At 46.3% G+C, this 13,055-nt stretch overlaps 1 protein-coding gene across 1 annotated transcript; it reads right to left on the bottom strand.

The window, feature by feature from the left end:
• Positions 1–558: 558 nt before the first annotated feature.
• On the bottom strand, positions 559–3,669 carry LOC104597015 (uncharacterized). Its single transcript, XM_010258383.3, has 7 exons — positions 3,539–3,669; positions 2,881–2,903; positions 2,693–2,773; positions 2,481–2,592; positions 1,979–2,128; positions 1,440–1,503; positions 559–1,352 (listed from the first exon to the last, which is right to left on the bottom strand). The coding sequence occupies exons 1-7, from the start codon at positions 3,539–3,541 to the stop codon at positions 826–828; spliced, it is 960 nt and encodes a 319-aa protein (XP_010256685.1). The 5' UTR covers positions 3,542–3,669; the 3' UTR covers positions 559–825.
• Positions 3,670–13,055: the final 9,386 nt, after the last annotated feature.

Raw genomic sequence — 13,055 nt, 5'->3', positions numbered from 1 at the left:
TTGAACCATTAATTCTAAGGGGGACAGAGAGAGAGAGAGAGAGAGACACGAGTAACAATATGTAATATTGCAAGCTACAATATTACCAAAAGATATATTGCAACCAACAAAGCAAATATAAACAATCATAAATTTGCATCAATGCACATAAATCCTTAACTACCTACTTGGCTTAGGTGCTTTTTTCACAAAACAAGGTCTCTTTTATTTCAGATTGTCACTGAGGTCCCTGAATCAGTGTGGTTTCCTTCCAAAATATTTCAGCTTCTCAAGCACGTTGGGCTTCATGATGGATTCGGTTGCTCAACAGATTGCGTTCGCAACATTGCCTTTTTCCATACAGAAATCTTGTTGTTCCTAGGCTTAGTTCGGTAAGAGTACAACATAAACTGAGCCTATGATCATGCAAGAAAATGAAACATGCGTCTAAATATTTATTACTGTTGCTCGGGCCTCAAAACTCACAATGCAACGGAATCTAATACCATCAATCAAAAAAAAAAAAAAATCAGCATGAGCAGTGAGCAGGGCGGATACTTAGAGACCATTTGATGAATAGATCATCAACAACGCTTGATCGGTTAAAAGTTTAAAGGATAAATTACTTGTACCTACCTTATGTTAAATGCAAAATGATGTCATACAACTCGTACCTTTTCACCCACACATTAAATGTACATCATCGAAGTAACATCTCAAGTAAATAGAACTACTACATTAGGCCTTAAGCCTGCTACCCGTAGTACCGTAACTGAAAGCTTTTCATAACAAGATCGAGATAGCTGAGTAATAAAAACACAGCGCAGTTGATGGCAGAAGCTAAACTTAGTCCCGTGACGGACTCCTTGATATGGGTGATCGGGACCTCGATAATGAACGTGAGCTAACACTGTTGCTCCTTGAATAGCTTTCACTACGCGAGCGACTCCTTGAACTCCTTCGTATTGGGGAGACGCTGCGAGAACAACTCCTCAACCTTGGAGAAGGGCTGCGAGAGTAACTTCTCCTTCGCCTAGGAGATGGACTATTTGAGTACCTTCTCCTTGAGCTCCTTCTTGGCCTTGGAGAAATGCTTCGGGAGACCGACCGATAGTGCCTCCTATAATAAGGTGAGATGGAGCGATCTCGTGGTGAGTACGACTCATCATCGGAAGAACATGAGTGTCTCCTATAGTAGGACCGGTATCTCCTCGCCACTGGCGACCTGCTGTAGGGGGACAAGGATCGTGAGTATGATCTATGCCGGCTGTAATATGGGGAGTATGATCTATCCCTGCCCATCTCAGAGGAATAACGTGGGGAACTGTATCGACTTCTGTGGTAAGGAGAATAACTAGGAGATCGACGACGCACTGCAATAAAGGAAGCCAGTTAATGGAGAAAACATTGTGGGAAGTGAGCACCGTTTGCACCTTCATTTAACAAAGAGATTTTCTTACCACGGATGGTTCTCACTCCAAGATACCTGCCAGGAGTTGGCGTTCGACCTCTTCTCCTCCTTGCCTGTGCACGGAAACCAATTACAATGTGAGACTATTGAAATACAGAGACCAGAAAAGTGTACAAGGGATTGAAAATCAAGAGGTAATAATAAATTTCTCAAAAGGGAAAGGAACACATGAACAATGTAATGAAATTTGCAATAATTAACAATAAATTAAAGCTGAATACGTTAAACTGCTTCAGAAGAGAGAAATGCAGGGCATACAACCCTCGGTTAAATGGTTGCTTCATGTTTGATTTGATTGTTTAGGTTGTGACAAGGCTTTGGGAGTTTGGTGAAGAGCTGGCTACACACAGCTACCCTGCTGCCAAAAACACTTCAGGCGAAAAAGAGCAAAACCTCTCAAAACTCGAAGTAATAAACTATCAATAATCTCCAATAATAACATATTGACTTAAGGGTATCCAAATGATTCAACCAAATTGCTGACAAATGAATACCATTTTGCCATATGGAAAAAACATTAAGCTATACCTTCTCCACAGTGATGACTCGACCTTCAAGTACTGAGCGATCCAGATACTTGATGCAGCGATCAGCCTCCTGAACCGTAGACATTGTGACAAACCCAAAGCCACGAGACTCTCTTGTCCAAGGATCTACAATAAGATGAACATCTATAACCTGTCGGAGTCAAGTAGGTTGATGAGTATGGTATAGAACTTGGCAAACTTGTGCAGTCTTACCACAGGCAAAATACACTCTTGAATGATTGTATATGGGAGATAACAGCATGGGTGAACCAATTAGAAACAAAACCATAATAATCAACCTAATAGTGGATGAATACTAAGGTTCTATGATGCAAAAGAACCCAAACAATCATGATTTCAGGATATTCTCATGCAAAACAAGCCTTGGATCATGGATACAGTGTCACAGGGTCTTGCATCTCTACAAAATCATTAATTAAAATGGAAAAAAATAAAGAAAAATACAAAGCATCCCAACTCTAGAACAAGAGTTGCAAGCATACCGTTCCTTCGCTTGAAAAATGTTTTTCAAGTTCTTTCTTTGTAATCCGGGGTGATATGCCTGTGACATAAAGATTGTTACCAGGGTTTTCCACATCACTTGAATCATAACTCCTGTCAACCATTGCACATGAAGAATGCACGATATAGATTAGCATCATCAAGACTTAACCAGCACTAAATATAAGAACAGCTTGGCAGCAATCCCCATTACCTAGAACGGCTCCTTGACCTTGACAGATATCTCGAGGGAGACCTGCTGTCCCTACTGTAGGGTGAACGGGAGAAGGAATACCTAGAATGCAACCAAGAGAAAGAAAACATCGTGGTGAATGAGATTGCAAAGGAACAAGGAAGCATTCAACTCAACATTCAAAAATAAGCATGGGAAAGGAGACACACCTTGATCGTCTGGAATACGACATCTGAAATAACAAGATGCGGAATCAGTAAACATCACCCTCTTAACAAAACTTAAGGAAGAGAACAAACAACCATACAGTGAATTATAGATAAGTGGCCAAGAAGAAGAATATATTCCTCTATAACTTGATAATGAACAAAGATAACCCAGATCATCACAAGGGGAGGGGATTGGGGAGGGGGGGAAGAGAGAGAGAGAGAGAGAGTCTCAATAATTTGCCACCCTAATCCGTATATTTGCAAGAAAAAAAAAATTCTAAAGCATGACATGCTAAACCATTCAAAATGAATATAAGTTTATCTAAAACAAAAGACTACCCATATCATCATAATCATGAGTTATAGCTTATAACCCACGTATTAATCGATGGCAAAACCGGCTATTAATAACATGAAACAACAGACCGCTATCTATCAACCCTAACTACTGAAAATGAAAACGAATATAAAAGTTGAAACACATTAACGAAAACAGAAGCAATCTATGAATCTAGTTACCCGACAATCCTAATTCGCAGATCAAAGGAACTTTAAAAACAAACCCTAGAAAAAAAAACTAACAAAGTTACAGTTAATTCCAATCAAAATCTGACTTTTTAACACAGAAACGTCGTGTCCTTCGAAATCGAGAACTTACCATAGCGCAGGATAGAACAGTTAAGTTTCAGACCCAGAAAAGATAGCTTTCCCTCAACCACCTCTTCCAGTTGCGGGAAGAAAATGAGACCATGTGGTTGCGAAATATGCGCATTATATAGTAGGAAGGCGACGACGAGAAGCTTCTCGAGTCACGGACGGGAAAGGATTTTAAAATCTCGTTGAATCCGTGGAGAATTTGATGTCCGTATTTGCACTTTTGCAGTTATGGACCTTATGGCGTAGGGCCCGATAGAGGAACTCGGATTAGCTGAACGCTTTAGTTGTTCAGCGGGCTAATAAATAAATAAATTCTGAGCCTCACCGTAAAAGACGCGGCCCCAAATAGTTGCAGTTTTTGGCAAATGTTCAGACTGTCTTTGATTGCAATACAAATAAATTTGCACTAGTGCAAATGATTTCAATGTAAATTCTGACCTATTTTGTTTTAAATTTTAGCTTAAATGAAGACATGAATGCAAATAAATTTACATTGCAACCAAATACAGCCTCAGCATCATCTCTCATTCAAGCTCAAACAATAGCGATTCTTAGTAGTCTCGAGGTTTTGAGTATGTACGAGGAAACAATTGAAGTGGAATCAGACCGTCAACTTTTGGTGCATGCACTTAAAATTAGAAATATGGATTTAATTTCGTATGCAAACTTTTTATGTTTAGATATAAAGCTACTGACTAATGATTTAGCTATCTCTTTTAGTTATGTAAATAGATCTTGTAATACTGCAGCCCACGTTCTTGCTAAAAAAGTGATGAGGGCGGATTTGGCCCTCCAATGACATTGTGACACATGGCATCACGTAACAATTGAGTGACACCCGGAACCACTTAGGCAACAACTTGCCTTAGCCAAGATGATGGTGTCCCAGCTGGCGACCTGACACTAACGCCGACCTAACGACCTGCCTTCACCGTTGACCTGGTGACTTGCCTTTATGCCGACCTAGCGACCTCGATCACAACTCAGGTTGGCTAGAAGCACCTCGTCCAGGGCCAACCTGCAGCACCTCGTTAGTCGTCACTGGCCGAAGTGACCTCAACGCAAGGAGTGACCTCCCTCGAGGGCGTGCTGGCCTGACTAAGGTTCAAGTAGCGACCTGCGAGACGTGCTCGCCGACAAATTCGGCATGCATATCCCAACACTCCCACGATCCTTGGAAGTTGGCCCATGTACCGAACGTTCCAGAGGATGGTCAACGTGCTGGGCGGTTGCCTCCGAGGATCTCAAACCGGTTAGGCACGTCCTCCCATAAATCTCGGATGTGGTACATGAGGCCCACATCAAACAAGGCCTATATAAAGGCACCAAACCCAATGGCACAAGGGGGTCTAGCTTGCCATCGGTCAGCTCGGCACCTAATCTGCCCCCAGCTCGGCCTGGTCAGCTCGGCACCTAATCTGCCTCCAGCTCGACATGGTCAGCTCGGCACCTAATCTGCCTCCAGCTCGGCCTGGTTAGCTCGGCACCTAATATGCCCCCAGCTCAGCCTAGTTAGCTCGGCACCTAATCAGCCCCCAGCTCAACCTGGTCAGCTCGACGCCTAATCTGCCCCCAGCTCGGCACCTAATCTGCATCTAGCTCGGCCTGGTCAACTCGGCACCTAATCTGCCTCCAGCTTGGCCTAGTTAGCTCGGCACGTAATCAGCCTTCAGCTCGGCACCTAATCTGCCCCCAGCTCGGCACCTGATCTGCCTCCAGCTCGGCATCTAGGTCCTCATCTAGCAAAAGTTCTCTACTTCGGCCTCTGAGTCATCGGTCACATGGAAGCAGACCGAATGACGAGGTACTTAGCACAAAAAATTGATTCATCAATTGGCGCCGTCTGTGGGAAACGCTACAAGAAGCTAAGTTCTCATCTTCTGAAAGGCTAAGTCCTCTTCTTCCAAAAAGCTAAGTTCTCACCCTTTAGAAACTAAAACTCTCACTTTCTAATTTCCATCTTTTATGAACTCAAAGGCACCTTTGAGCAACATCAACACCCAAAACAAATACCGATTACTGGGGGGCAAAAAACATCAACACCCAGCTCGACGTATTGATGTCAATGTGGAACAGGTAGCAACAGAATGACCTTGACAACTAGTAGTCCGGTGACAGGCACCTCGGTGTAAGGCTGTCCTCGTAGGTTGAGCCAATCATGATTCCCGCAGGAAGTTGATGGCCAACATACTAAGCACCTCTGCTGACTTTATTTCAACTCGGATAAAAACTCATCAGTCCTCTTCGCGAGGTATCCTCTACAAGATGAGCTCTTCATGGCTTCCGCGGGAGTTGGCGGCCAACGGACTGCATGGACGCCCTTGCCGGTCGAGCCTTCCAAAGCTCCCGTGCGAGCTGCTGACCTAAATTCAGTAGTGCTGCCCCCGTAGGTCGAGCTCCTAGTAGCTTCTTGTAGGAGTGAGTGACTGGCGTCACTGACGAGGCTGATGCAACACAACCGTAGCTCTAAGGTGCCGAGCTGGTAAAAGACCTCGGCACCACATAAGACCCAGTTGCCTCTTCGGCATGGGAAAAATCAAGGGTAAGGAGAGTGGACTGTGAGTTGCTCCCAGAACCTAAGGGCCAAAGTGTCGAGCTGATAAAAGACCTTGGCACCACATAAGACCGAGTCACCTCTTCAGCATGGGCAAAATCAAGGGTAAGGAGAGTGGACTATGAGTCGCTCCCAGAGCCTAAGGGCTAAAGTGCCGAACTGATAAAATACCTCGGCACCACATAAGACCCAGTCGCTTCTTCGGCATGGGCAAAATCAAGGGTAAGGAGAGTGGACTGCGAGTCGCTCCCAGAGCCTAAGGGCTAAAGTGTCGAACTAATAAAAGACCTTGGCACCACATAAGACCTAGTCGCCTCTTCTGCATGGGCAAAATCAAGGGTAAGGAGAGCGGACTGCGAGTCGCTCCTAGAGCCTAAGGGCTAAGGTGCCGAGCTGATAAAAGACCTCGGCACCACGTGAGACCTAGTCGCCTCTTTTGCATGTGCGAAATCTAAAGCAGTTCGCATTCAGCACGAGAAAACAAAGGAAATACTAGTTCGCTCTCAGCACCATGATGGATGCAAACTTGATTTCTTCATAGCCGACCTCCACCTCGGTTGCAGGCTCCGCATCAAACTCACTGGCTGGGACCAGCTCGAAGTACGCTGCGTCGAAGTCTACCTAGGTGGAGCGACCTGATAATGTAGTCACACAAAATCCCCTCTTAAGGACGGCATGATGAGCTTCACTCTTGAGGTACTTATCCGGATCGCAGAACCTCTTGATGGTCACATCCCTAATAAAGTAGATGTCCTCGGGGTACCTGCTCCACCTCTCCTCGAGCAGATGAATTCGCTCCCGAGCCCCGAAAATAAAGATAGCAAGGTCCTGTACAAGGCTGCAAACACTTGGACTCTTCCAACCTGAGAAACAAATTGAGTCGACACTTACGAGCTCATCGAATTAGTCATTCTAGACCAAAAAGAGCAATCTACTCCCTTCGTCGAGTTACTTTCAGCTCAGGAGTGGGGGGCAATTGATGAGGGTGGATTTGGCCCTCCAATGACATTGTGACACATGGCATCTCGGAACAACTAGATGACACCTGGAACAACTTAGGAAAGAACTTGCCTTAGCCAAGATGATGATGTCCCAACTGGCGACCTGGCACTAACGCCGACCTGGCGACCTGCCTTCACCGTCGACTTGGCTACCTGCCTTTATGCCGACCTAGCGACCTCAACCACAACTCAGGTTGGCTAAAAGCACCTCGTCTAGGGCCGACCTACAGCACCTCGTCACTGGCCAAGTTGACCTCGACGCAACGAGCGACCTCCCTCGAGGGCGTGCCGACCTGACTGAGGTCCAGGTGGCGACATGGGAGACGTGCTTGCCGACAAATTCGGCATGCATATCCCAACACTCCCACGATCCTTAGAAGTTGGCCCACATACCGAACGTTCCGGAGGATGGTCAACGTGCATGGCGGTTGCCTCCGAGGATCTCGGACCAATTAGGCACGTCCTCCCGGAAATCTCGGATGTGGTACGTGAGGCCCACATCAAACAAGGCCTATATAAAGGCACCAACCCCAATGACGCAAGGGGGCAAGTAAGCACATTCTAGCTCTCATACTTTATGATTTTTTAGCTTGCGATTTACTACTAGTTTACTGACTTAAGCATCGAAGTGATCTCGCCGGGTTAGTCACCCCGGGTCCTCTGACATTGATTGCTTGCAGGTTTCAACTACATAGCTCAACAATCAATCCAACTTGTCACCATTCAGTCAAGCATCAGAGTCACCTCTCCAGCTCGCCACCGGTCAGCTCGGCACCTAATCTGCCCCCATATCAGCTTGGTCAGCTCGGCACCCAATCTGCCTCCAGCTCGGCCTAGTTAGCTCGGCACCTAATCTGCCCCCAGCTCGGTCTGGTCAGCTCGACACCTAATCTGCCTCCAGCTCGGCCTAGTTAGCTCGGCACCTAATCTGCCCCGAGCTCGGCCTGGTAAGCTCGGCACCTAATCTGCCTCTAGCTCGGCCTAGTTAGCTCAGCACCTAATATGCCCCTAGCTCGGCCTGGTTAGCTCGACACCTAATCTGCCCCCAGCTTGGCCTAGTCAACTTGACACCTAATTTGCCTCCAGCTCGGCCTAGTTAGCTCGGCACCTAATCTGCCCCCAGCTCGGCCTGGTCAGTTTGGCACCTGATCTGCCTCTAGCTCGGCCTAGTCAGCTCGACATTCTGGTCCTCATCCAACAAAAGTTCTCTACTTCGGCCTCTGAGTCATCGACCACTTGAAAGTAGATCGAATAACAAGGTATTTAACACAAAAAATTGATTCATAAAAAATGTCTAATTGAATTTGGGCTATTCGTACAAGATCCATCGGAGTGGATTCAAGCTCTAACCAACCAAGCCTTAGATAGACCTTAACTGGCTTTGTCTTCTATTTTGTGACTGTGTTTATTATTATTGTTATCAGCTTGATAATCTTTTACCAAAAAAAAAAAATAGAGTGGGTGTTCAGCTAAATCTTGCCCCCGACAGAGTGGATGTTCTATGATCATGGGCCTGGCCAGACAGCATATCAGCAGTCTTTAGGGCTGTCCGGGCCTGAGTGGCCCGCACCCAGGCCTCGCATTGAATTACAAACTACCATTATATACCTTTTTCCTTAGTATACCAAACAGAATCTTAAAGTAAATTAAAAGCTGCCACTATAATGTCCTTCGATGGTGGTAAAACTTAGCCCTTTGAACTTTCATTTGTAACAATATCCCACCTTATTCCTGCTTTATATAATTTGTTGTATTTACCTAATTTTTCTCTTTTTTGTTTTCTTGTATTATTTGCAATTTCTTATTTTTATTTACATCAATTTTCTGCAAATAGTATCATAAAAGGATATAAGGCCCTCGAATGTGGTTTCCTTATTTAAAGTTGCATTTAATTGCTGAATGAATTCACCCACTTCTAGCTCAAGGGTGCGTAATTCATTGCTGTTGATGTTGTTATCCATAACTAACAAGACATTGTACAACACCAATGCCTAAATAATAATAGGAAGACATGAATGAGAAAAAAGAAACCCAATGATCAACTTCAATAAATATTCACCAGTTTGAGTTAGAACAGTATGAGAGGGGTTCATCAAAGGCTCCATGGAAAATAGAAGCAATAGATGCGTTACAATGGAACCCATTGAAACCCATGCGATTTATTCAAAGATAACCAATATTTCACAATGAAACTTAGACGATTCATTCCTAGTTACCCAATATTTTTCAGTGAAACCCAATCGAAGCATAGGAACTGATGAGGGCAGATTTGGCCCTCTAGTGAAATTGTGACACGCGGGCTGTACGCGGCCTGCGCACTGCCTGGCGCGGCCTGCGCGACCTGGCCGATCTGGATCAGCCCGGCACATGATCCGACCTGACCGACCTGGCAACCCATAAGACGCCCACCAATGAACCATAACGGCATACCCCGCAAGCTCGATATCTCACCAAGGAGCTCAGTAGCTCACCAAAGAGCTCGCCAAGGAGTTAGGCAGCTCTCCAAGGAGCTCGCCACCAAGGAGCCAGGCAACTCGGCAAAGTTCACCTCAAGCAGCTCGACATAGCCCAAGGAGCTCGGCATAGCTCCCCCGGGCAGCTCGCCACTTGTAGGGTAGCTCGGTACAGAAGAGTAGTTTGGCGTATCACAGAAAGATCTCCTGCCTGACAACCTGGCTCAGACATCGATCCGCTGACTGACACAGGCGCCGACCTGACAACCTGGCTCAGACATCGATCCGCTGACTGACACAGGCGCCGACCTGACAACCTGGCCCAGGCGCCGACCTAGCCGCCTAACACAAGCGCCAGCCTGACAACCTCGAGGAGTTCACCACCGTACCCCGGTTATGACGGGATGTGACGAGTCTTACCGTTTAAAGGCTTTTCACCCACCTAACCCGCGAGGACACCACTATATAAGGACTCTGACCCCCAAAACAAAGAGGATGAAAAATGATGGTAACCCCTGCTCTCTAGCTCTCCCATTTCTCTCCAAGCTCTCTGTAATCAGAATGCTAACTTAGGCATCGGAGAGTCCCCGCCGAGAAAATACCCCCGGGTCCTCTGATTCAGTTCTCGCAGGTTCCTCAGCTCCCACCGCCTACAAAGGAGAGGAGATCACCCCATGCAGAGGGAAGTCGGGTTGCGCTGCACCAGGGAGCTCCGCCATCCTCCGAGTTGCAGGCCGCCTAGGAGCAGGTCAAATGACGAGTCCACCAGGTAGTTCTCCACTAGGGAGTTCGCCACCAGGCAGTTCTCCACCAGGGAGTTCGCCACCAAGTAGCTCTCCACCAGGGAGTTCACCACCAAGTAGCTCTCCACCAGGGAGCTCGCCACCAGGCAGTTCTCCACTAGGGAGTTCGCCACCAAGGAGTTCACCACCAGAGAGCTCGCCACCAGGCAGCTCTCCACCAGGGAGTTCGCCACCAAGCAGTTCACCACCAAGGAGCTCGCCACTAGGCAGTTCTCCACCAGCGAGTTCGCCACCAAGCAGTCCGCCACCAAGTAGCTCATCACCAAGCAGTTCGCCACCAGGGAGCCCCATCATCCTCTGAATCACAGGCCGCCTGGGAACAAGTCAAAGAATGAGGTACTTAGCCAAAAAAAATTGATCCATCACAAAAATTGGTACGTGACCAAAAACGATTACATCAGGAACCAAATACATCAATTACAATTCAGTATAAAAGCACAAGACAATAAAGACAATATAAACAACATTTGATCAGGAATGAGATGATGAAAACCAACGGAGGTATTAACAAGAACGAGCAACATTTGCATAAATAGAAGGGGGTGGTAGGAGGAGGTGTATGATATCCATACCTGACGATTTTCGGCAAGGTTACAGTGGTTTATATGGCGACAAACTCTGAGAACGAAACCTGAATATTTAGAGCTTAGTGAATGGCTTAATCGAATGTAAAATGCGAAAAAAATGGCATGAATTTACATGTGGCAATGCCAAATCATCCGACAATGGAATTGATGTTTCTAGTGGACGAATCAGAGCAGATGACCAGAAATGGGGGAGAAACACAGTCCCATGGAGAGGTATGACGGAGGACTGAGATTGAATAGGATTGGATTTTTGTCGAAGAAGAGACTTACTTGGGTAACTAACAAATAATACACGTGTGCCTGTATCACACGTATTTGAAAGCATTTTGGCTTGTTGGAGGCATAAAAAGCACAAAGCTTGAAAAGCCGGCTTCATGCTTTTCATCTTTATTTTTTTAAAGTAAAAAATGCCCCAAATAAACACGTCGTCAAACTTTTTGTAAAAGTATGAAAGTATTTTAAAAAATTACTATCAAATAGGGCTCGTATAATTGATTGTTTTGAACAGTACCAAATACAACCTAAATTGAATACGAGGTTTTAGGGTAAATTTTTTAAACTATCCAAATTGACAAATTGTATTTTTACGGAAAAAAATGAAATATTGAATTTATTCTTCACTATTTATCAATTTTTCAAAATAAAACCCAACTTATGAAATAACCCCTCGTTTTCAATTTTTTTCCAAATGCAAACAAGGGTTTTGTAGAGGGAAACATACAACCCTTCCGTTGTCGTCGCACACAATGGAATTTGCTCTCCTCTCTATCGCCTCCATCGCACACAATGGGATGTCAAGGAAGCTATCATCGCCACTGCTGCAATCGTTGCCACCACTGGCGGAGATTGTAGTGCCTTCACGGATTGTTACTATTGCAGAATCTCCCTATTCGGTTACTGTGCAACCGGAACATCCGGAGCCACAAGTGGCTACCCATACGGATTTTCACACAAGGGCTACTTGATGCTGCACAATCTGGGCACTCCTAGTTGGCTGAGAATTGGCTCCTATCTGTGATGGACGACACCTGAGAGGAAGAAGAAGGTGAAGGATTCCCGGGAAGCTCTCCCGGAGGGAACACTCCGATGGCTAAGTTAGAACTCTAAGGAAAACTCAAAGAAGATACTGAGAATTAAGAGTGCTAGCTTCAATACCTTTGCTTCGTGAGGGTTGGAGTTCTTTTATATCGGAGCTCGGTCACATCTGGCATAACCGCCACTGCCCTAGCCGCTACTGCCAGGGCAAGTGTGGCAGGTACAGGTTGCTGCTACAAGGCTGCTATTGCAAGGTACGGACTTGACAGGCGTGCCATGCTTTTCAAAGACGGCAAACAGAACGCCGCCTGGCAAGGGATCTGAGCCCTGCTTATGGATCCGGTAGGTACGGATGTTAGGCAGGCACGGATGTCAGGCAGATTTCCCTGCAGCCTGCCGAGCCATCGCACACCAAACCGCCTGGGGCAGGTTTGCCTTGCATCGCGATGCTGAGGTACACCGAGGTGCCCGCACTGTAGGCGGGCCTTAATCGAGTTCGAATAGGAGTCTCGATGGCGCTGCCCCGAGGTGTTCCTCCCTCGGGACACTTAGCCAAAGATCGGGGTGCTCTCTCCTTAGGAAGGGAGTGCTTGGGGCCCCTTAGGAGGAGCTCAGGTCTCAAGGGGAGCTCGGGCCCCTTAGGAGGAGCTCTAGTCCCTGGCGAGTCGCTTAACCCGCCGAGTGGCCAATGTCGAACTCAGCGGGTCCCTCCCGTCGAGTTACGATTGTGCTGTTAGGCTAAGTTGTTCGTCGAGCCAGGTCACGCACACGTGTCTCTAGGCTACGAGGTCGGGTCAATCACCCTCCATCACTACCCATATGGAGATCCCTTATCATTTGCTGAAGAACAAGGTGATCATTGAACTTGATCGTGGGATATGAAGTCAAGTTCATGGCAGACGACAGAGATCCAATCTCACCCACCAAAACAGAACAACTATCGCCGTTATCATGGCCATTGATTTCTTCTTTTTCTGAAAACCAATTTCGTGTCCAGACCAAACCATTAACGTCTTGTCGAGCTGGTGTCGTATGTATGCACTATACGAGGTATACCCAGGGTGAATTTGGAGGTCACCGCTTGA

The sequence above is a fragment of the Nelumbo nucifera genome, chromosome 2 (assembly GCF_055504915.1).
Source record: "Nelumbo nucifera cultivar China Antique chromosome 2, China Antique-T2T, whole genome shotgun sequence".
In the NCBI taxonomy this organism is placed as follows: Eukaryota; Viridiplantae; Streptophyta; class Magnoliopsida; order Proteales; family Nelumbonaceae; genus Nelumbo; species Nelumbo nucifera.
This window is presented reverse-complemented; position numbering and strand designations above follow the sequence as displayed.